A 24,849-nucleotide genomic window follows, 5' to 3' on the forward strand; every position below is an offset into this window, starting at 1 on the left:
AGCCGCGGATCGGTGCCCGAGGGCTGGACGGCAGCGCGTGGCGGAGCACGTCCCTCCCTCAGCCTTGCGGGGCCGGCACAGGAGCAGGCGGATCCCGGTGAAGCGCAGCGAGCGGGTTCATGCAAACCGGCTACGGACAAGCAGCAGCGCGAGCTCGAGGGCCTGGAGGAGCCGCTGCGGATCGGGAGGAGGGAAGCGGAAAGCCCTGCAGAACGGCCGGGCAGTCCCACCACGCGGCACGTCTGACAGACCGAGTCCTCAACTGGCGGCAGTGGCAGCGCAGATCCGTCGCTGGGAAGTGGCTTTAGCGAAGACAACAGGGACAGAAGAGTTGAAGCAGCAGCACAGAAAAAATTAAATCTTCCGACGGCAATTTACGTGCATTTTGTCTATTTTAAATGAAGACATCCTGGGCTCTAGTCCCACTGTTCACATTCACAGCGGGCTCCTATAAAAATAACAGGAACTTTTTTTCTTAGACTTTGAGATTTGACTCTTTTCTAGCCCAGCTTCTGAGCCACGTACCGACACTTGCAAAATGATCTGATCTGTTTGTGACACATGTGACAGGTTGAGAGCCAGAAATAGAGGGATAAATATTCTTCATCATATAAATATGCTGTAGAACATCTCAACAAGGGCAAAGTGCTTTTTTTCCTTAATTAAAACAAAACAAAAACCTAAATGTGACTGTCCTAATCACAACAGAATGCTTAAATGCTAAAACATCTGAATAGCCTAGTTTACGATTGAGCTGACATTGAAGTGATTGGGGCAGAGCGCTCAGTCCTTCGGGACACGGAAGTTATCCTTCTCTCTCCTGATGGCTCCCATCGTTCGGATGGGATCAGTCTCCCCGGCGTGCTGCTGAACTGTCTTCTCCCTGCCCAAAGAGAACAGCGAGGGCAGTAAACACAAAGGCTGCAAATAAACATCTTGTGGGCAAAGTCACTGCTATTGCCTTTCATCTGCAGCAAGGGGAGTTTTGCATTTAAAACCAAGGCCCTGCATTTTGCCATGGACTTACCGGCTCCCTTGATTTAAACACTCATGGGCAACAGAGGCTGCAAACACTCTGCACCTCCTCGTGTGCCCCTCTGCCAGGCTTGGCAGGACCAGGAGCAGAACCTGCCGTGACACCCGGGCCAGGGCCCGGCGCGGGCGCTCACACAGCCCTGCCGACCCCAGGCCTTGGCACACGGGCACGTTCTGCCACGGCACCTCTTGGAATGGAGATGTTGGAAGGATGCACACGATGCAGGGGAGCAGCTCGCTCCTCAGGGACCTCATCCCCCCCATCCCCAACGCCAGACACGGAGGGGTGGCTCCCACAGACCTCACTCGCATGAAGGGGTTGTAGGTGAACTCCTCGGCGATCGTGGAGGGGATGGTCGGCTCCCCGCTGTCATATTTCGCCTGCAGCAAGGGGAGAGGTTTCTGCTCCATTACGGATGTTCTCATGAGCAAGCAGCGCCCTGGCCTGTCCCAGACGGGATACAGCTCCCAAGGCGGCTACAGCCACCCGGGACAGCAAGCCTGGGACAACCCCTGCCCCCAGGCACGCTGTGCCCCTGGCAGCACCGGCTCTTGTCACCCCCTTCCCTCCGCCTCTCTCACACTCTCCCCTCTGCCCTGCCTTGCTGAAGAGGCTCTTCGGCCACAGAGACGTCCAGCAAGTCCAGAGAAAGCACGAACCAACCCACCTTGGCCCAAGCAAGCTTGTCTTGGATAGCGACATTATCGGGCTCGACGTGTCGGGCAAATTTGAGATTGTTGATGGTGTATTCGTGACCGCAGTAAACTCTCTGGGAAGAGAAGCGAAGAGTTAGACAGGGCTGCAGGGGGGAGCAGCGCCGGGCGCTGACACCGGAGTCACAGCAAAGAACAGGGCGCAGAATCGCGCTGCGGGACACAGCGCTCCCCATGGGAGACACGCGCGGCTGCGACCAGCCAGGCACGGTGGGCAAAACAACCTCGGCATCCTAGCCTTCCTTTTAATAAATACCCTCTGCTCCCTGGTCGTTGTTTAAATAAACACCCTCTGCTCTCCCCCGCAGAGCCCAAATGGATTTGGGGTACACGCATTCCCTTCTCAAAGGGCCCCAGCTATTCTGCAGCAGGGACGGCCCTTGGTGGAAGCATTTGTTTCTTTGAAACCTGTGCAATTCTACCTCGTGTGATTAGGGAGGCAGTTTCTTGTGTTTTGGGGGCTGCCCTGCTAGCACGAAGGGCGGCTTCCTACCGTCTCCGGCGCCAGGCTGCCCAGCACCTCAATCAGGGCTCTGTACATCTCCTCGGGGGTCCCCTCGAAGAACTTCCCGCAGCCGGCCACGAAGAGCGTGTCCCCTGCGAGGACACGGCGGCGTCACGCGGAGGCTCCCGCGGCCCGGAGCGCCGCGACACCCACGGCTCTGCCCCGCGCGCTCCGGGCTGCGCTGACCCACGTGGCAAACGCCTCCCTCGTCCGCTCTTTAACTTGGAATACCGAAAATCCCTCAGCCTCCACAGGCAAAAAAACCCTAGCCAAGAGGCAGCCTCCCTTGCTCTCCCTTCTAGCACCGTTTCTCTTCGCTACGAGATTGTACAAAGATGAAGGCACATGAGCACTTCCAGCTTCCTCGGCGTTTTCTCCCTAACCCCCTGCTCCTGCAGTGGCTTCTCCTCGACACCAGCTGGTCCAAACTCCGGAGAACAGCAGCCTGGGGAGACCCAGAGCAGTCGGGAATTCTGCTCCCCGACTCCGGAGCCAAGCCAACACCCATCCTGTCCTTTTTTTGTTCTTTCAATCCTGTTTCAGACACAGGCACAGGTCTATAGAAAAACAAACACTCGGTGGAATCAAGACACAGTTGGGAATCAAGACACAGTTGGGAATCACCCACAGGAGTGGGTGGAGGGTGTCCAAAAAAACCAAAACTGAATCAAAACAAAAAACCCACAGCTCATAATTCAGGGAAGAAAGTATTAAAAAGCGAGACTCCTCCAGGGCTCTTCTCTGAATGCTGCTTGCTGGGTGCCCAGCAATGCAGTTACCAACTCAGAGGGGTTTCACCAGGTTTATCTGTCATTACTGCTTGCTAGCTGTTGCTAAGGGGGCAGGTGAGGAAGTCAGTCAGCTCCAGAGTTAACTAGGAACAAATACAGCCGGGAGCACCCAAGCAGGGGGACAGCCTATTTCTGCGGGACACAGGCTGCAGGCGACGTAACCTCCCAACTCCTCACCTGTAAAAACTGCAGGTGGCTCGGAGCTATTTGGCTTAGTCACATAATAACAGATGTGTCCAGAAGTGTGACATGGAGTACAGAGGCATTTCACATTAAGAGATCCCACCTGAGAAGAAGGCAGAAGACTGGAGCTTAAGCTGCTGTTTGCCGGCATTTATGTGATTAGAAAAGAACTGCCGCTATCACAACCGTCTAGCAGCCCTAGGGGCAATTCCTAACAGAGATGAAGGGTAAATCCCAGCTCTGCTCCCTGGGGAGTCCGGCAAGAGCGTCCGACAGGAAGGACTTGGGAAGGAGCCGCTTCCTCCTTGGCTGGTGCAAGGGGAACTGCCGAGTTTTTCATTTACATGCAGAATGACTCAGCGTCTGGCTGACAGCACGAGCAAGCAGATCCAGAGCAGCACAAAACCCTGCTCAAGGTTAATGGACTGTAAAAAGCTCCCAACAAAAATAAAGCAGAAGGGAGGAAGCGGAGGCCTCGCAGCAGCAGGGAGGGGGCAAGGCACTGAGGGCTCATTCCCCCAGGTCCAACGTGCTCCTGCCCACGCTGCTGCCCCCACGAAGGTCCCTGCTGGACTTGCAGGGACTCACACGTCACCCAGCTCGTTTCACAACAGTTTGTGTCATCTGCCAGCCCAGGGGTAGGTAAAGACCTGTGTTCCAACAAGGCTGGCTGCTCTAGTTCTGCAAAAATCAATGCAAGCAGCCCTCAGTGCTGGCACGGCCGCTCTCCTGCCTTGGCTCAGCGAGGATCATTGCAAAAATGCCTGCAATTTGGAGCGGGCTTGAAGCAGAGCACGAGCTCGGCCCCTTCGCACCTCTGCTCGGAGCACCGCGGCGGATGCTGCTGCCAAAGCTGGACCCCAGCAGGCCGGGCAAGGCAGGGCCAAGGCAGGGCAGTGCTCTTGGCAAAGCATCCGCAGCCCGAAGAGGCAGCGGGGCTGCGGTTCCCAGCGCTGAGAAAGCCCCAAAGCTGCAGCTAAACCATCAACTGCTTCCAAGAGACGTTAAGAAGGTAGAAGAGCCAGAACCACCGCAGCCACCTGAGCTGGTCCCTCTCTGAGGCCGTTTTACAAGGGGAAGATGCCCCCGGGCGAGTCCAGCAGCTCAGCCCCTTTACCTTGAGGGATGTCAGGTGTGACACCTTCTGCGTCAGCGCGCCCACCCGGCTGTCACCCCCATACACACGCAGCCCCGACTCCATCTTCACGAGCTTCTCATTTCCTCCAGCATGGTCCCTGCAAGGTTAAAAAGAAACATTTGTGACAGGATGAACACAGGTTTCGTGCAGCTCAAATTGCAGCAGTGACTTCCAGGGGATGGTTTCTGCTCAGTTCGTCTCCCGGTGCCCACATATGGGACCAGCTGGGGACAATCCAGGCAAACCTCCCACTGCTGGATGTGCTCGGGGTGCCCTGCCAGCACAGACAGGAGGGCCAGGGTGAATGTGCTCCCTGCTTGGCCCTTCCGCCTCGGCAGAGGCTTCCCGAGCCGCTGGAATAGCCGGATAAAGGCTGGAATAGCCAGATAAAGGCCCCGCAGGGAACTCGCAGCGCAGACAGTGCAGGGAGCAGCAGGAATGGCTCCGAGAAGGCCTGGCCGAGCTCCCGGCGCGGGTGGACGTCCCCAGCTTGGATTTTGCACCATTTCCCTGCCCTTCGCGTCCTCATGCACTTGCTGCACCTCCACCCAACTCAGCCCTTCTGGGGTTTCAAACACCAAAGGACCCAGACCGCTCGTGTGCCCAGTCCAGCAGCAACCTGGACACCTTCTAGGGGAGATTTTGCTGCAGGCACCAGCTTCCTCAAGGTCCTTTCCAACGGATGGGACACATGGATCCGGCACAGTGCATGGAGGAAGGGGATGCTGTATCCCAAACCCAGACCTGCTGTGACCACCCACGGACCCACGCGCTCAGCTGAGTGTCCCTGGGGATGGGACAGCCCAGGAGACACTTCCTGAGCTCCGGCCCTGCTCTGGACATGCCCAGCTCTCACTGATCCGTGTTCATGCAGAGGACGGCGGGATGTCCCCGCAGCAAGGAGGTTACCAGTGATGGTGCGTGGTCAGGACGGTGGTCAGCTTCACGCCGTGCTTTTTCACCGCATCCAAGACCTGCAGGACACAGAACGGCACCGCTCGCACAGAGCGGCTTCCCCAGGCGCCTGCTGCTCCCCAGGGGCTGTGTGGAGAGCCCGACCCTCCGAGCAGGGCGCACGGCCTCGTCCATAGGGATGGCTGGCGTCACCCTTCCCCAAACCCGGGGCAGGGCCGCGAGCGCTCCTGCCCGCCGCGCACCCAGCGAGGCTCCCCCGGTACCTTCTGGGGCTGCACCGGGTCCACGACGGCGGCCTCGCGGCTCTCCTCGTCGATGAGCAGGTACATGTAGTTGTCCGTGAGCGCGGGCAGCAGCTCCACCTTCATGTCGGCCTGCGCGACCGTGCGGGCCGCCCTGCGCTCGTGCTCGGCGGGCAGGACGAGCGCACGCAGCGCTCCCGCACCTGGGCACCGCGGAGAGCCTCGCGTCAGGGAGCCCCGCGGGGACACGGCGGCTCCGCGGCCCGCGGGGACGGTGGCCCCAGCGTCAGAGAGCCCCGCGGGGACACGGCGGCTCCGCGGCCCGTGGGGACGGTGGCCCCAGCGTCAAGGAGCCCGCGAGCCGCTTCCCGTGGCGCCGCGCTCGCCGGGACGGGCCCTGGGTCAGCAGGGAGCGGAGCGGAGCGGGGACAGTGGCACAGAGGGCAGCCCAGGACGGTGCCTCCACACACGCACAAGGAACAAAAAACACATGAAACGCCAGGTTACAAATGATAACGGGGAGACACAGGCAGCGATGGACCCGGCTCACTAGCTGGGAATTGGCACCCGCGCCGGGCCAGGAGGGGAAAGGTTCCTGCGGGGCAGGAGGGTCCTCGTTAATGGGTTACCCTGGTGCAGCAGCAGCACTTTGCTATTTACTTTGGGTTAAATGTTTAATCAGATCCAAGAAGCAAATCTTATTTGAGACGCAAATAACCCAGGCCCTACTTTCCACCCCCTGCGCTGCCCCACTTCCAGATACAAAGTCCTTAGAGAAACAACCAGGCAACAAGAGGGTCTGCCATAAAATGAGGGGGCAAGAAAGAGGAAGAGCCAAAGTCCTGCAGCCCAGGCCCGCGTCCAGGCACTCGAAGGTAGAGAAGTCTCCACAAGTCAAATTTTTATAGAGCACCCAGGGCCCGTGCGCGCAGGTGGAGGCAACTGCCTCGTTTTGAGCTGTTGTTTCACCTCCCACCAGCACCGCAGGGCTCGGGGCAAAGGGAGGGATCACCAGGCTCATCCCGACGCGCTCGCCCCTCTCCACCTCCGGACACGTCGCCGCTGCCACCTCCGACACGAGCGGCTCCGTCACGGCGCTCCCTGGACGTGTCCCGGCCGCCAGGCAGGGGACAGGCGGCTCCGAGGCCCCTCACCCTGCCCAGGGCCATCCTGCCCCTTCCCCAAGCTCCGCTCACCCGCTCAGCACCAAAGCGAGCTAAGGAGGGGAGCGGGCGAGCGAAATTAGACCCAGCAGGGCCAATAAAATCAGAAGGCCTGGCCGGCTGGGCCTGCACTGCGTGTTGGGGACATCCAGGGGAGGAGGCTGGACTGAAGAAAGCGTCCCTACCTGCCACGCGTTCCTACGGAGCAGGAAAGGCCTTGGGAGAGAACGGACACAAACCCTGGTCATTCCGTGATGGAACAGGAGCGAGTGCTCCTCACCGCTCCCTGGCAGGGCGTGCAGGCCCCAGCCCGGCGCGGCTTCACCTCCACGCAATTATTCACATACCTGTGAAATTTTATTCACAGGAAGAAAATTTCTTCCTGTTTCCAACCTTAGCCACGCTCCTGAAATACCTCTGCGTGTTTAATTCGTATTCTTCCAAGTGGAAGTGTTTTCTCAAATGCAATTTGAACAAAGTACGCAGAAAGCATCCATGAAGTACGAAACTCATTCTGAATTTCCGTGTGTAGCTTAGCTGCATCCTGCCACCTCTCCCCATCCAAGGAGCGCATCAAAAGCTCCATCACGTGGGCAAAGCGCTTCTCTTAATGGGAAGAACCGGTTCTGTTCAGGGCAGTTCCCCCAGCTACATGTAACTCTCACCCTGGCCCAGCACGGAGATCATTTCTGAATCACTAATGCAGAAAATCTATTCCAAAAGGGCTGCTTTGAGCCTTCTCTCCTGGTCCTGCTCCTTTTAGTGCAGATAAGGGAGAATTCCCGTTCCAAGCACACCCAGGGAACGCCCTCGCGTCGCCGTCCGGGCGGGAGCGACGCTCCCCTTCCCATCACCGGCACCTTCTGGGGCGCGAGCGAGGCCACCTTGGTCCCTCCGGCTGCCCCCGGCGCAACCCAGCAAACTCGGGAGCTGGGAGGGCCCTGCTTGGACATCCTGGTTCCTAAGAGCATCAGGGCTTCCAGTCCTGGCACTGGATTCCACATCGTTAATGCCAGGCCTTGAAACTAGAGCAATGCAAAAGGCCTCTGGCGAGAGCCACCGGAGCCGCTGTGGAGCCGGCGCGCTGCTCCGAAGCGACGCGCTCAGAATCCCGGCCCCAGTGTAAACACGGAGCCTGGAGCTGTCCCCGTGCGATTCCCCATGCGATTCCCTGTGCTCCAGGCTCAGGTCAGATCCCGGCCGCCCCCGCACGCGGAGCAGCTCCCGGGCAGCGCAGGAGCTTTGCCGCAGCCTCCCGGCCTCGTTATCAGCGCGGAGCAGCCGCGAGCAGGGAGGGACCCGCAGGCCGAGTCAGCTGGAGCTGCCGGCTCCCTGCAAGAGGGTCCCTGCAGGGCCCAGCCCTGCTGCAAGGGGGACACTGCAGGGCCACCCCTGCCCCCTGTCCGGCTGCAAAGGGGACATAGGACGTCCATGCAATCCCTGGCCCTGCTGCAAGGGGGACACCGCATGCTCCCCCAGCTCAGCCCCATTGCAAGGGGGACACCACACTGCACCCCACGGCCAGGCCCCACTGCGAGGGGGACACTGCACTGTGCCCTGTGACCCAGCCCCATTGCAAGGGGACACCTCACAGCACCCCCGTGCCCAGCCCTGCTGCAAGGGGGACACTGCACAGCTCCCGTGACACAACCCCATTGCAAGGGGGACATTGCACCGTGCCCCGTGCCCCAACCCCATTGCAAGCGGGACACAGCCCTGCCCTGCTGCAAGGGGGACACTGCCCCGTGCCCCAGCCCCGCTGCACGGGGACACCTCGGAGCCGCCCCGCTCCCAGCCCCGCTGCAGGGGGGTCTCCGCACGGCGCCTCCCCCGCGGCCCCGCTGCAGCGCGGGGCACCGCGCAGGCCCCGCCCGGGCCGCGGCCTCCCCCGCGGCGGGCCCGGAGCAGCCGCCCCGGCCCGGCCCGCCCGCCCCGGCCCGGCCCGCAGCAGGGCCCGGTTCCGAGCTGGCGCCGCGGCCCGCAGCGGGGGCCCGGGCTGGGCGCAGGCCCCGTCCCGCACGTACCGGCTCGGAGCAGCGCCCCGGCTCGCCGCGCCGCCAGGGCGGTGCCGAGGCGCCGCCAGCCCCCGCCGCGCATGGCCGCGGCTCCGCCCGCAGCGCCGCCACCTCCGCGCCCGCCCCGCGGAGGCGGCGGCCTCGCTCCGGGCGCGGCCTGGGCCGCGGCGCCCGCCCCCCGGGCCGGGCGTTTTGTGCCGTTCTCTGCGGCGGCGGGAAGGGAGGACGCGCCAAGGTGACCGCGCTGCCATGGCCGCCCCCAAGCCCCTGTCGCGCTTCTGGGAGTGGGGCAGAACCATCGTGTGCGTGGGGCGCAACTACACCGAGCACGCGGCGGAGATGGGCAGCGCGCCGCCGCAACAGCCCCTCTTCTTCCTCAAGCCTTCCTCGGCCTACGTGCGCGAGGGCTCGCCCGTGCTGCGGCCCTACTACTGCGCGCGGCTGCACCACGAGGTGGAGCTGGCCGTGGTGATGGGGCGGCGCGCGCGGGCCGTGCCGCGCGGCGCCGCCATGGAGCACGTCGGGGGCTACGCGCTCTGCCTCGACATGACGGCCAGGGACGCGCAGGACGAGTGCAAGGAGAAGGGGCTGCCCTGGACCCTGGCCAAGGCCTTCGACACGTCGTGCCCCGTCAGCGAGTTCGTGCCCAAGGAGCGGATCGCCGACCCGCACAAGCTGAAGATCTGGCTCAAGGTGAACGGGGAGCTGAGGCAGGAGGGGGACACGTCGTCCATGATCTTCTCCATCCCCTACCTCATCAGCTACATCAGCGAGATCATCACGCTGGAGGAAGGCGACGTGATCCTGACGGGGACGCCCAAAGGCGTTGGGTGCGTGGAGGTGAACGATGAGATGGAGGCTGGCATCGGCGACATCCTGTCCATGCGCTTCACGGTGGCGCAGCAGACGCGTCGCTCCTGACGAAGGGCCGCAGTGGGAGCCGGCTCCACGCGGGAAGAGCCGCCTCGGGAAGCGGCTGGTGAAGGGAGAGACTCGCGGGCCGCGGAGGGTGTCAGCACCGGGCTCCACCCAGACAGCAGCACGTGCCTGGACTCAGGACGCACCACGAACACAGGGAGCGGTTGAGCACGGGGCTTTATTTGCAGAACTGACACAGAACAGGGAAGCTCAAGAGATCTGCCTTGTACTACTGGATATTTCTGAATTTTCCAAATGCTTTCTAAACTGAATGTAAAAAGCTTCCCAAATATAAAGAGTTAATTTAGTAGAATTAACTTTTCTTCAGCTAAGGCCCTAGTGAGGTTTTAAAGTACAATTATCTAAAAAGATCAATGCAGATGGCCGCTTATCGGGATTATACTCCCTCCTTATGATCTTAGCAAAATCCAGCGACAACAGCATTCTGTCTCTAATAACACAATGAAGAAAGAAAACTTTTTTTTTAAATTGCCCCAGCTATTAAGAAGCCATGTAGTGTAATCTTTTTCCCTTTTGCAACAAGCTCTGACTTGCCTCTGCAGGGTCTGCCAGTTTGCATGACAGTACATTCACTTTCAGTCCTGTTCTCCAACCGGGTGACAAAATAAGCTGTAAAATAATTAAAGTTCTTTGGTTTTGTTACTGTAAAGCACTTTGAAATTTCATATTTACAAACATCACAAAGCATGTTTAATTGACAGATGTGGTTATACATATTTTATATTATTTTTACATAAATATACATATTTAATGTTATAAACCTGTCATTACTGAAGCAAAATGTTTTCAGTTTTACTGGAAATAGGAACAAAGGAGATGGAAGAGTAAGAATAATTCTGTTAAGAAGGGTAGATTTAAAAAAAAAAAGAATTCTGATCAGTGTAAAGTGTCGAGGAGAAAACAAACTTAAGAAATCAAGAATATTGCAAATAATAGCAGATCTTTTGGCAGTTTGTCCAGGTATGTGAATCTAATACTGTTGCACTTGAAGAACGAGTGCAGGTTATAGTAATACCTCAATATATCTCCAAAAGTACAAGTCAAGGACAAATACAGGTAACTAAATAATAAATACATGTTAAAAATATCAACTAAGCATTATTCTTGCAGATACTTTTAGCTTTGACCATTATAGCCCTACGGTTCTAGAAATCAGTGATTTCATTTTATACAAGTTCTTGCAACATCATTGCCTTAATCAGTATTGACCAGGAGCTGTCTGTGTCTTTGGTAGTTTTCCTGAAAGGGGCCTGCAAATCTGATCCTGCAGAGATACCATCTGGTGTTGAAATTATGTTAAAATAATATTTGCTTGGAATATTCAGAATATGTACAATAATTAAAGCTTATTTTAAAAAATTCAGTAGAACTGAAATGCAATTTTTCAATAGTAATTATTCTGCCTAATTGGAAACATCCATTTTTTTAGTTTAATATTAAATACTAACTTTAAAATAAATCTTGCTTCGTTCCAAAAGAAGGTGCCATTTCAGTGCAGTCTTCTTGTCTTCTGTTAGAGTTAGGAAGTCATGGACCTATTAAGGACATGATACCACAGAACATTTTTTCTACACAGAGCTGTAAAAATCTCCAAAACATTGAGGAGGAGAACATCCTACTCATTTTAATGCATTTTTAAATGCGATTATTTTTTCTTACAGCATAGGAATTGGTGGGATATACAGACCACGACAGACAGGTTGATTACAATAAATTGCAGGGTTCTTGAGAATCAAAGTTAGGAATATCAACTATGTTCTCATGTTAATTAAAATAAAATGGTATTCTTAATAGGCTATTTGCACTTGTATTTGTCATGTTTCCTCGTATCAGCATCTAGTGACTCTTAATTTTGACTACTTAAAAGTGTATATGTGTGTGCATATGAATATATACAATATATGTATTCATACATACACCATATTTTAAAACAGTGTATGTATACACATACATGTGGAGAACATTTAGATATAGTCGTAATTTTCATCAGGCTTCGCAGCTCAGATCAGAACGAGACAGAACTAATTGGCTGTGACTTACCGTGCAGCCCAGCGCCTCCTCAGCGACGCAGTCGGACAGGTAACAGGAGGAAAGAGTGCCCGAGTGGTCGGACACGTCGACGAGGATGTCGAAGCTCGTGAAAGTTGCCTTGGGGTCTGCAGAGAGGCCACCACAGAACGCACACGTGTTTGTCGCCTCGTTCACCGCACAACGGCACGCTGAGCTGAGGGACACAGGCGGTTAAAGCGCACGGGCAGTCGCTCGTTGTTTGAAACTGTTTTCTAGAATTCACTGTTTCCCAAGGGACTCTGACAAAATTCTTCATGTTCTACACTCAAAGCCCACCTAAGACAAAATGGTCTCTTTCTTCACTCCCATGGGACCAGAAAGAGCAAGTCCTTCAAAAACTCAGCTGCTCCTCCTGAAACTACACAACAGATGCTCACAGAGCATTACCCAGAGCCATCTTACTATTTCTTTTCTGGACCTAGACTAAAATATTGTTCAATCTAATTTGGGTCAGGGGGAGGATAGGATAAAACATTTTAATACAAATTGAAAACAAGCAGCTGCTTACCATCTTTTGCGAATAATTTTAGATGCATCATTATCAATGTCCAGTGTAGAAATGCAGCCATAAATAATGCCATAGATGGGCGCAAGTTTCCCATCATTTTGTAAAGCTTTTGCTTTCAGCTCTTCCACAGTATAAACATCAACTATACTCTCCACTAAAAGTTAAAGTGACATGTTAACTGTGTCTAAGGAACTGCACAAAATAGCAGCAACAACAAAAGCACTTTTCTTTTGGAGCACAGCTATGATCTGGGGATGAAAAAAAAGATGCGCTCCTTATATGCTCTCCAAAATGCTTTTTTAACAAAAATTTCCCTTTCCTTTTTTTTATTATTTACTCAAGCCACACAGAATAGTCAGACAAGCTGCAGGATGGCACAAGCACAAAGCCTGCAGATTCATAACTGATAGTATTACAGGTAGACCAGTAGGAGTTCAAGCTAAGTATTCAGACAGAAAATACCTTTTCTTTTTCTCTATAAACACAAGGAATAAGAAAATGAAATTTCAAGTGCACCACAATAGAGCACCATATCATTGTGTGAAATGAAAGCACCTAGATCCTCACTCACAGTTGGGGAATTCTTTTGATTGCTCCTCCATTTTATTGTGCAAAGCTCCTGATTGTGCACTCTCTTTTAGGAAGCTGAAGAGCATACTTGCTTCTGCTGTGTCTGAAAAAAACATACAAACATCTCTTAACTTGCCAAAATGATAAAATAATTCTATTCTACAACTTTTTTTTTCTTTTTTTTTTTTAATTCTACCAGTACCAACATCATGTCTATTGCAATTAGCCAAGCAATGCTTTTCTTTTCTCTCTCTCTCCTTTTTTCCCTCCTCCTCTCTAACCACCAGTCCTACAAGGAATGCACAAGAAAGGCTTAGAGAGCACAGAACAGAAAGCAGGAAGGCAAAAGCACTGGTCATTGAGGAACTGACCGCCCCTTCTGTAGTATGGGCCAAGGTATCAATGATGCATCCTTCTGCCAGCTCACAGAACTTGGGAAAGCTGAGGGAGAGCTTTGGACCAGCTTACTGGAATATCTGAAGGCTGGTCCAAGCCTGCCCACCTGGGATCCGTAAATGAATGGTTGCACCATATGAGACAATTGCACACCCATATCTTGAACAGGCTGTGCCATTCCAGTTTGCCCATTTGAAAAAGGGATATAGGAGAACTAGAAAAGGTGCCCAAAGAAGGGGTGATCAGAAATTTGGAGTTATTTCTATACAAGGAATGACTAAATAGACTAGGAATCTTTAAGTTGCACACAGCAGTAACTGAGCCACACATGGTACAAGTGCATTGGGTTGTGAACAGCTCCTTGGGAAACAAGCTGTTAAAAAGTTGAAGGGGAACATCAAGTAAATAATCACTTTCTGCTTGAACTATGGCCGTTCTCTTCTTCTGATAACTGCTATCTCCAGAAAGTGTTGCCAAAGGCTGAAGGTGACTCATAAGCAGACAGCTATTATGAGATTAGCCTAAGATAAATGGAATTTTATACGTCTATATAAACAGATATGGCTGGCCAAATTCTGCATTTTCAAAGACACACAGTTATTGTTAGGATCACAAAAGATGCACATAAAATTTTGAAGATTGAATCTGATGCATGTATTTAACCTAAAAGGTATTACATTTGTGTTCCAGACCCAACTGAGGAAACAAAACAAAAGCTCAAATGGAGACAGGCAAGAAGCAGGGAGCTGTGTGAGGCAGGCAGAGAACAGATCAGACCTCCAGTTGACTCATTCATGCATTGCAGCAAAAATATTTAACAGATCTTACCTGGATTAGTTGTAATAATGGTTTTTGATATCACAGTGGCAGTCATACAGTTCCTAAATTTGTCAAAATTTATTCTCACATCCGATGCAAAGATTACTAGGCACAAAAACAAATTTCATGTTACTTTAAAGCAGGTATCACATTAAGAACTACAAATAATAGTAAAAATATCAAGATCAGAAAATCATACCTGTTTCTTGCGGGATCCAACTTTGTGCAAGCTGGATAGATTCATTATCCCAACTAAATTAACAAAAAAGCTAGTCAGTCAAAACATTTTGAAACAGCCATGAACATATGTGAAAAATAATACATATAATAATGCCACTAAGGAGCATTTATCTCCTCTGCCTTCAAATTACTAAATCATACAGGTATAATTAATTGGTCAAAGGGGACACTATCCCCTTGTTACATGTACATTCAACTGAAATGTGGATACCCAAAGACGTCTAGTTTGCAGCCCAGTTGCTATGAATGTACAGCTGATCTAATACAGTCCCTAGATGATTCCATGCAGGATAAAATACAGCGCTGTGAGGTTGTTCAAAACGATTGAATGCAGCCCATACCTGGAAAAATAACATGTCTATTTCAGAGCTTTGAGGGAAAAAAAAATCTAACTAGAACAAATCAGAGTAAAAAATAACTGCTTATCAGCTGAGGCTTTTCTGCAGGAACAAGCTGATTAGCTGATCACTAATCCAAATGCCCAGCCAGCTTTCTGACCCTGCAATCCTTGCAACTGTGCGTGGTTAAACTAGCCTGAGGTTGGTGATGTCCCTCAAAAACGATAGCTTGATGGTTATGTCCCTTGACAAACCTCATTCACACTTCCTTATAAGTTTGGAAGGTGGAAGGATGGCTGAAAACTCCCAAAGCTTTTTTTTTTTTTTTTCCCTTAGAAAAGACATTTTAAGGTTTTTATTCATTTGTTTTGAGTTTTTTTTTAAATCCATCTAGCATTGCCCACTCATCTCCTTGCTGGGTCTCTGAAATATCCTCACACCATCACCTTTGCTTAAGAATTTCCTGAATCTTTGCCTCTACCCATAGCTCCATGAGCAAGAGGCATTGCTGACCCAGCACTGCCTGTTGTCTGCTTTCGAGAACTCCTCACATACACAGCCCTGTCACCGCGGAGCAGCACTGACAGAAACGTATCTCATCAGCATGGCTCCAAATTCATACGGGGGCAGCTCAAGGATTTGAACACTGCACGTAGTACCCATACTTAGTAACATTCACATGCAGAAATTGTGTTAAACACTACACTGATCCATAACACAGTTCTATAATTCCAACAGGCAATGCTATCTCGTTATCTGCATTTAGGGAACAAAGTTCATTGCAGCCAGCAAGCACTGACTACCTCAGAGCCTTGCAGGCAGATAAGCCTTGCATTTACCAAAGAAACCAGCCCTGCAGCTGTGTGCAAAACACAGACGGCCCTGGGCAAACAAAGAACTCGTTCATTTATCCGTATCGTTGGCCATACTTATAATCCATTTGGAATTATGCTTCATTTTGCCATCCATGAGCTAGCTGTCTTATAGAGGGGCGATATAACCAAGACCTTTCTACTGAATCTTTTTTAAGTCTCGGTTTGATCAATATTGCTGCCTTATCACAGTAGCCATCCAAAAAAACCCCAAATTATATCATTAATCAAAAAACCTGACATTATATCAATCGTTTAAATATTATTTCTTTACCTACTCTTGCATTAATTGGTGTATTTTAGTAATTTAAAATACATTTTACCATACTATTGGAAAAGACATCTCTGTCTCATCAAACAGCTTTACTTCACACCTCTGACCTTTTCGTTTGTCTGGAGTGACAAAATACTTTGGCTCCCCAACCTTTAAAGAGTAAGACAAGCAGTTACTTTTCCTCTATTCTGCTAAACATTCTTTAGAAGTGATAAGCTAGAAAAAAAATACCTGGGAAAAAGCCCTATTCTCCACAAAAAGAAGGAAGTTTGACAGTAATTTTACTTTAAGAGAAAGGGACACGTGAAAACCTTACATATATGCAAGGTTTCCAGTGCAAACCTGACTATGTAGAATGCTGCTTGCTACACATGATTTCAAAAAGATAACTAATCTAGGACATTTCTAGTTCCTTCATTTTCCCCTGCTCTTGTTTATGAAACTTTTCAGTAACTTGTGTGGTTATTCAGCTGAACCAAAGTGATTGCTAATCTAAACAAACAAACAGAAAATAGTAATTCTTGTCCACTATGAATCCAGAAATCCATATTCATGCTTAAGTCAATTAAGTTACTGACACTACATTTGAGAAAAAACTGTTTATTCTCTTGTGGCCCTTTAACTTACTGACATTACGGCTGCAAGTACATTAAGGATCCTTCCATTGAGGCTTTGTCCATTTGCAACGATGTCGCCCAGGGAATAATAATCCTGAGGGTCCTTGACAGGCAGATGCAACAGAGAAAGCAGCTTGGTGTCCATTTCATAGGCAGAACAAGTTTTGACCATGGAGTGATTTTCACTGATCAATAGTTTGTAGCAACTAGATAGTATATACAAAATAAATGACATCAATTAACATTTCACTTACCAATTTACAAAGTGCAAAATATGAATTCAGTTCACATGAAAACAGAACAGCTACTTTTTCTTTATGATTTGCACTACATTTACTGAAAAAAATGAATTTGTTTATAAATTTGTAAAATTACTATTTTCCTCTTAAGAAAAAATAATTATTGTACACATTATACTTGATTACTATTGAAAAAGAACACACATTGCTAGCAGTGTACAAAATACATATTTATAAGTCTTTCAGCCCTTATCAAGTAACTTTCACTTTGTTGTATGGAATCCACATAATACCACATTTGCAAAATGCTGAGTTACATCAGCAATAGGACAGTAGAGTCACAAACATCATTTGATACTACCTGGCTTCTAAACAAGATGGCACCATTCAGCAGCCAGCTGAGAATTAGAGAAAACTGTGTGTGATGTTTTTGGAAAGAGCTACCAGCCAGTGCTTTAAGTTTACCTAGGAGTTACAGGGTTGAACTTTTCTTCCCTTTCTGCTTCCTTTGTCTGAACCAAAGGATTTTCAATTGCAACTAAAACAAAACATGGATAAGTAACATTAGAAAATGGAGTATATATATAACGCACACACACACACAGAGAGAGAGAGGCAAAGAGAAGCAGCTCTACATAATGCTCATTTTCCAGGTTGGATAGGAAAAAAATATGTGTGCGTGTGCGTGCATGCAGGCAATAACTACTGCTAAGTGTTTTCACAATGAAAAACACATCTGTTCAGACAGCTGACATTATAACCGATGTCCCACAGGAATCCTCAAAACATTTAATGGAAACAAAGTGACACAGTTCTAATATAGAAATTCTTTATAGTTATGAGTTCGTCCAACATCTCTGGGCCAACATCTATGGACAGCAGATTTTTTTTTTAAGAGAGCTAAAAGTAGAGACTGTAAATAAATACAGGACTAGTGTATTTTTGTTAAATCTTTCTAAACATTCATAATAATTAACTGAAGGCATAAACACTGAATTAATTAACAATATTTTTCACAAATTATAAGAACTCAATATAATGTAAGAAGTTAGATCAGTTAACCATATATAAGCTCTGAGTGGCAGGATTCAGAGGATTTATATAGAGTTTTTTTGATGACATATTTTCTGGTTTTGCATCTAAATTCTAGAAATCTTTTTCCTTCCTTTTTATACTTAACTGAAGAACTTGTTTCCAATTAGGCTGTTTTTTGAGTCCTCAGAGAAAAATACAGTAAAACCACAAACACGTAACAGTGATTTACTGAAAAAAAGACACATTAAACAGAAACATGTTAAGAATAAACTCCAACTTACCACAGTCACCAACTCTGAAACTTTCTGAAAGGGATCTAATATATTCTTCTCTGCCCCAAGAATTTACATTTATAAAATAAGTTGGTGAATCACGAATAGTAAAACTGAAGGTGTATCTTTCAGATCCAATGTCTGCAAAAAGAAACAGTGCTATTAAAATTCATTAGCACAGCTTGGTTTTAATCTAGAATATGTAATAAAGCTATTATTAGGAAGCTAGATTTTGCCATAAATTAAAAGTGTTAAACAACATGCTACCCACATGCTGGTAACACCACTAGAGGTCAGCAAATTTTTCAGTAAACACATTGGTTTTCATGAATGGAGACCACTGCAATTCATGACACGGTTGTACCTGTATTACTTCATTGATGTGTGTGTGTGTGTGTGTGTATATATATATAATCATATATACACATTTATATATATGTATTTAACTTAACTTTAGGCAGCATCATATAAACTTAGAGACCTAATGCCAGAGAAATAAAACACCTGTATAATGCTTAATACAGAGCAGACCATTATCATATACAAGGACATATATTTAAACAGCAACAAGAAATAAGAGAACAATATGAAAAAAATGCATGTATTCAGCCAATTTTTCTGGTATGCAGGCCATCTTTACACTGCCATGCTCGTGTATGGAAAGAACATGGTGATCACATCTCTAGACATATCACTGTCTAGACAGTATGATGGGATTTTACAGAATAAAACAAAGTGTTTCTGACCCTATGAAAAGTTTACCAATAAAAAAAGCCTTCTATGGATCATACTTTATTATTCAAATTATTATTTTCTAGTTACCAATTAAAATTATATAGTGAGCTCCATATAGGCACAGCTTCAGTTTCTAATTATATCAATGTAGGATTTCAGATGACACAATTAACAATAATTACTCCCATTTTTTTTCTTTAGGGAATGAATCTGATGCTACTCAGACCAGAAATTAACTTTGTTGTTTCACTCCTCAAAAAATCCCCTTCAGATTCCTGGTTTAGGAAAGAATATGAAGAGGCTGGAATCAAATCCATAAGTATTTGTATTAAATATGTGTTCAAATGGTACCATCACTTTTTCAGATCCGGAGGCTGAGTTACAAAATCTGAATCTGAAACATTTCATGCTGGAGTTTTTCAAACAAATTCTACAGTGATAAGGTTTGCCCAAACTAATGCTGCTCCTCTATCTCAACTTTTCCTTTCCTGGCTCACAAATATTTTTGCACATTTCTATCTACACATTTTTGCAGTAAGAAGTCTGCTTATCATTTAATATTGAATTCAGTTATACATGCCAAAACTACACGCGTAAGAAAATGAAATAAATACACTTAAAAAGGACTCTACTTTTTCTGTTTGGAAAGCCTCTGACATCTGTTTTTGCCAATAACCACACCGATTACATTCTGAAAAATAAAAAGATAAGAGAATACAAATATTAAACACAGATGTAGATGATAAATTAGATTTCATGGACTTGTACTCTACTGATGATAACAAACATATTTCTAACTGGTCAATAATTTAATCTATTTATTCCACAATACCTTATGAACTAAGAGCTAAAAACAAAAACATTCAATGTTTAAAAAGTGACTATTAAAAACATTAAAATACAATGGAAGATACCAAGTTCTACCCCCAAAACATTCAGTTTTGGCTGTTCTAGGGCATTCAGCAGGCTGTTCTAGGACAAGCAGGCGAAAATGCTTAAGGTCCTTTCCTGCTCTCTATACAGGGCTCAGATCTCCGTAAATCTACTATGAAAAAGTCTGCATAGGATTAATTTCAAATTTGAGTGTCCAGGTTTCCTGAGCTCTAGGAAACTGCACAGGGGAATCCAATATTGCCAATACTGCAATAAATACAGCAATGGAGAGACAAAGTCCTGAGCCGGTGGAGACACTAGTTTGTGAAAGAGGAAAGTATCTTAAATGTATTCTCTCATCAGGTTACCCTAATTGTTCTAAATTCCCACGATCCTTCCAGGGGGCATAATGCATATATTGTGTAGTACAGAAATAAATGAAGGGCTCCGTGTCTCTTCCACTTCATGGACACACTTGCAGTATTTGCTCATTTCCTTGTTCCAGCAAGGGAATCACAAAAGTCAGGTACAGTTTTAGGCATTTAATAATCATCACAGACTGAATTTTATACCCATTCACAAAAGCAGAGCAACCCAACTCACTCCCTGAAGATGTGCTGCATTCAAGTGTGCTCAAAAATTAGACTTCCCCCTGTTCCCAGCTTGCTCTCAGTCACTAGATGGAGCAAGGTAGCTGTCTTGTCTCATAGTGAACTGGCTGAATTCATTAAAAAGACATACATGTACAAAAGTATAAAGTAGTTCTTTGAATCCTTCTTCAGTAAAGTACTTCCCATCTGTCAGCAACATATAGTGATTTAGATTCTGGTTTTAGGTCTTTTTTTTTTTTTCTTTTGGTTTTATTTCTTAAGCAAAAAGTTCCTTTCAATTAAAGCAGATTGCAACACACCCTCTATCTCCCCACTGGCAGAAGAACTGAAAGTTAGGATGACATTGCACATGAATTAAGCTGATCTAAATCTGCAGTTTCCAAAAGAGAAGATCTCCCGTTTCCCTGCTGTAAATATATTTATCTCCTTTGAGTCTGCACCAAGCCAGCAAGGCACAGCGGCTGAAGGAAGTGATCTAGCTAAAAACTATTTCTGGAGGGCAGGAGGTAGAAAAGCTTTCAGGGAGATCTTTTCCTTGATCAGCTTATTCTGCAACTACACAAGCACCCGTTCCACCCCAAGAGGAGCAGTGGGACACGTGCTTGGGACGAGAGTCTAGGCCATATTGCCTTTTTTGGCAAGAGCATTGCTTAAAACTACTCAACCAAATCACGAGGCTACACACTAGGACACTGCAAACGTCTGAGACTTTAATCTATTTCAGCTTTTTAAAAATAAAGTGCAAAATAAATACTATGGCATTCGGATAGTTAGAATGATGTGTACTCAACTATTTTATCCTCTGAAATACGTACGGATTGATCTACCACCAGAAACCAGGGAGCTGCTCTTATACAAAAGTATTTCTTAGGTGTTGCTAATTGCAATATTCACTTAGTTTTTTTGTATAATTAAATATTTTAACCAAGTTAATGGGTCACTGTATTTGGGAACAACTGTGAATTAACTGAACTTTCCTGAAAACCACAAGTTTGTGGAAAGTTGGAAAGGATATATAATCTTATTGTGTGTATAAAACTCCCTCTCCTCAGTCATCCCTTCTCTGTGATTTTTGTGTCCTTGTTGAAAATAAATGAGAATAAAGTGCCAAGTTGCACGCCCCCCCCCCAAAGATAAAGCTGTGGGAACAGGAAAATTCCTTGTTTTCAACTCTCTTTACAAGGCATTAGGACTTCCGTGGGCCATACAGCCCCACTTTGTGCATCTCCTTCAAGTTGTATGGAGGGATACGGTTATAACGCGGCCCCGCGGCTTGCGGTGCAGCCATGTGGAAATGCAGCCTCCTCGTTTTGTTCTCCCGGCTCCGGCATCTCCGAACGCTTCAAAAACACGTTACCATCGGCGGCTGCACAAGGGTGGGAAACGCTGCGGCGGGGAGAACAACATAGCCCCCCTCCCACGCTAAAACATAACCTTGAAGAGCAAAGAATGAAAAGTTTGGGGCCCCGAGATTCCTATTTTGAATCTAAAATCCAAACGAGGGAAAAAAAAATACTGTGTTTAACAGTGCACCTCCAACTCCCATTCTAGTGAAGATAATGCTCACTCAAATCAGGACAATAACAACATAATTTAATACATATGCACCCATGCATATCCAAACATAACACTAACAAGTATTAAATTTTGCCTTTTGTCAAGATCACTCCTTGTAATTTTCTAAGTTTAAAATTTGACTTTCATTCTACTCTCCTATGCTCCCATAAGGAAATTCTCAGCTCCCTCTAGCCTGACAACTGTATAGCCTTATTTTTGTTCCAAATAAAGAAAAAATCCCTTTTGATATGCGAAGGGTTTTTATAAATGTAGTCAGAACACCATCATATTTGATGAGTGTTTTGTTTGAATAATTAAGGCCTACGTTATTTCCTTCGGTGGGATTGAGCACACAAGTAAAGACTGCAGGATTGGGCCTTATGTTCATAGCTTGCTCCGAAAGACTATTGTAGGCTACAGATGTATTGTGGCTACATAATGCTGACTCTGAACATGTCTTTACTAATTCAGCACTCATTTAAAACATTACAAAGAAGTCTCTGATACTTTCAGACCTTGAATTGTCCAGTCAATATCTATAGTTGTGGTATCCACATACTATGGACAACAGCAGCATCAATTTTCATTTTGCTAGTTTATGCACAAAGAAGGGAAGGTAGTTTATATCTAACAATTATACTAATGCTATTAGTATCTAAATGCATGTCAATTACATAATTCTGCAGTAATATAATACAGTCATATACAGTTTCATTTGAGAACAAAAGCACCATGTCACTGAGACCTACAGGACGAGCAAGATTTGGATGCAGATCTGAAAGTGCAACAAAGTCCTGCGTTGAACTGAAATAAGCCATTCTTTATCTGTAATTGGAGAAAACTAACTTAGATTTAAAAACAAACAAACAAAAAACATAACAAATCACTTAAAACTACTCGTAGCTAAAATAACAAGTTATTTTTAAAAACATAAATGCTTTGGCATATACAGTGCAATGTTTCTTCTAAAAAGAACATATCAAGCCTTCTTAAGTAGCAAATTCCTTATTGCCTGTGTTGGATACATAAGAGCTACCATTTTACTATTCTGTCTATGCTTCTTAAATACGTGTCCGGGATCTATCTTAGTCTTAAATGACTATTAGCCATTTTCAGAAGCAACAGCTTCTGAAAAATATTTATCCACTCTCTCCTCTTCTCCATCACCTTCTAGAAAGTCCAACTGAATTTAATGAGACAGTTCATATACAAAAGGCCATTTGCATGGGGAATAAAAAGTGTCAAGTTGCAGGCTTAATCGAGTTTTGCAGCTTAATATTAAACTGCTTTAAAATGCGAGTCCATCCTTTCCTCAGAAATAGAAAAAAGTTTTAATAAAAAAAAAAAAAGTCAATTATTTTCAGACTGCCAGTATAGCCTTAGTGATTAGCCTTAGTCTTTGCTGTGAGCTACCGCACACCCAGGTCCTCTATGGATGTCAAAGTTGGGCCATAGGAGCTTTGTTAGCTTCTCTGAATACCTTTTATTATTTCAGTATTTCAATTCTATGAGTGTGCTGAGACATTAGGGATATTTAGCAAATAGAAGTCAGGTTCTACTTTTTGTAACAAGGAGCATCAAGTTGTCCAAATCTTAATAAGCTAATATTGAAAAACTGCTGACATTTTTCAGAGGGCATTTGTTTCAAACAAACAAAAGTCTGAAATTATTTGAGCTATCCTATATCTGGTACCTCATATGAGAGCTTTTAACCATTTGTTAGGCATTAATGCAACAATCTGTCACAGACTCTGGCAACTAAGTAGACAGCGGTCTACACTTTTAAATGCAATAAGCAGTTATCTGAAAAGGCAAGCAAGTTCTCTAAAATGGAACTTAAAGCCCTCAAGGAAGATATCTTATTCATTTTATAAGAAGTATTCAACATTGTGGCCCTCAAACTTGCTTCCATGACACAGAAGAACTTTCATTTATATAAGAAGGGTCACCCTCAGCTATCCCTCTGAGGCATGCCAATACTCTTGACTCAAAAGGAGTATTGCTAAATTATTTGCCTCATGCCACAGCTGAATTAGGTTAAAGAAAATAAGTCTGGAAACACATTTATCAGAGGAATATAAAAGAAGGCAACTAAAGGCTTAAAATGCTACAGGCCCAGGCTGCAGCAGCTGCAGCATCCCTCGGTACCACACACTTATCCTCTCCTCAAGGCAGCAGCGCGGCCCTTCAAGGGCATCTGAGGGAATGTTCTCTCAGCACCATCCAGGATCAGCCCTTTCCCTGAAAGGACAACATCACAGTCACAATAAAGATAGATATGAAACACATGGCATAATCACATCATCAACCCATCTCCAGCCACTAATTAGCACTGGTGAGCCTGTGTCCCCAAGGTCCCCAACCACAGAGACTTGCATGCGCTGCCATTTACTGTCCAACCCCTCACTTGCAGGCAGGGAGGCAGCACCCTAAGGGTTGATGGGCACCGGGAAGCCCTCACACCCAGCCCCACCTGCAGCCCAGGGCGGAGGGAAAAACAGGAGCCCAAGGGCGGGGAGAGGAAGCCCAAAAGGAGAGGGAAAACCCCAAAGGGGAGGGAAAATCCCAAAGGGAGGAGCTGGCAGCTTGGGGCGGAGGGACAAAATGGCGGCGCGGGCGGGAAATGGCTTCGCCCCCTGCTTAAAGGGGCTGCGCGGGGGTGAGGGCGTCAGGGTGTGCGTCAGGGTGTACCTGTGTCGGTCAAGGGTGTCAGTCAGGGTGTGCCTGTGTCAGTCAGGGTGTGCAGGTGTGGCAAGCTGTGCACCAGGCAGTGTGTGACCACACACGTGCACAGGATATTGGTTGTACCGTGAGGGAGGGCGGTCAGAGGAAGGACGCCATGCCAGAGGCAGGGAAAGAGGCAGTTTTCATGAGGCAAGGGGTGTTTTTAATTGCACAACATGCGTTTTCCCCCTCTGAATGCCACCAAACACAAGCCAAAACCAAAAGAAATACAGAATATTCATGTAAAGGCTTCCACATAAATAAACAACAGGGCTCGCCCCAGAAGGATCAATCTGAAGCCCAGCACCATCAGCCTGGGTTTCTTCGACGCGTTGCATGTGGGCTCTGCAGTCGGGGTCCGAGTTTAGCTTTGCAGATTTATATAAAACATTGGGATCTGGGGGTTGGACCTGGTCCTCCTGCCTCTAGTTACCCTTTACGAGTCAGTCTACATCACGT

At 47.3% G+C, this 24,849-nt stretch overlaps 3 protein-coding genes across 4 annotated transcripts; 1 reads left to right on the forward strand and 2 right to left on the reverse strand.

The window, feature by feature from the left end:
* Positions 1–693: 693 nt before the first annotated feature.
* On the reverse strand, positions 694–8,825 carry HAGH (hydroxyacylglutathione hydrolase). 2 transcript variants are annotated; one of them, XM_088527798.1, is made up of 10 exons: positions 8,711–8,816; positions 6,872–6,902; positions 5,545–5,726; positions 5,276–5,340; positions 4,346–4,463; positions 3,223–3,331; positions 2,243–2,346; positions 1,704–1,805; positions 1,337–1,416; positions 694–883 (listed from the first exon to the last, which is right to left on the reverse strand). In XM_088527798.1, exons 3-10 carry the CDS (start codon positions 5,647–5,649, stop codon positions 784–786), a joined length of 783 nt encoding a protein of 260 aa, XP_088383924.1. In that variant the 5' UTR covers positions 5,650–5,726; positions 6,872–6,902; positions 8,711–8,816; the 3' UTR covers positions 694–783. The 2 variants fall into 2 exon arrangements, with proteins under 2 accessions (XP_088383924.1, XP_088383923.1); XM_088527797.1 differs by lacking the exon at positions 6,872–6,902 and having other exon boundaries at positions 8,711–8,825.
* A 124-nt stretch (positions 8,826–8,949) lies between these two features.
* Positions 8,950–9,634, forward strand: FAHD1 (FAH domain containing oxaloacetate decarboxylase 1). Its single transcript, XM_010226788.2, has one exon. It carries the CDS (start codon positions 8,951–8,953, stop codon positions 9,620–9,622), a length of 672 nt encoding a protein of 223 aa, XP_010225090.2. The 5' UTR covers position 8,950; the 3' UTR covers positions 9,623–9,634.
* Positions 9,635–10,095: 461 nt separating this feature from the next.
* MEIOB (meiosis specific with OB-fold) lies at positions 10,096–22,498 on the reverse strand. Its single transcript, XM_010215269.2, is given in 14 exon segments — positions 10,096–10,249; positions 11,089–11,175; positions 11,681–11,864; positions 12,219–12,372; positions 12,790–12,891; positions 14,013–14,108; positions 14,203–14,255; positions 15,777–15,877; positions 16,355–16,550; positions 17,049–17,121; positions 17,900–18,031; positions 19,258–19,291; positions 19,293–19,316; positions 22,416–22,498. Coding segments are annotated over 14 exon segments (1,434 nt in total). The 5' UTR covers positions 22,485–22,498; the 3' UTR covers positions 10,096–10,120.
* Between the last annotated feature and the right edge of the window lie 2,351 nt (positions 22,499–24,849).

Source organism: Tinamus guttatus, unplaced genomic scaffold (genome assembly GCF_059628265.1).
Source record: "Tinamus guttatus ecotype Peru unplaced genomic scaffold, ASM5962826v1 Tinamus_guttatus_pri_ptg000291l, whole genome shotgun sequence".
In the NCBI taxonomy this organism is placed as follows: Eukaryota; Metazoa; Chordata; class Aves; order Tinamiformes; family Tinamidae; genus Tinamus; species Tinamus guttatus.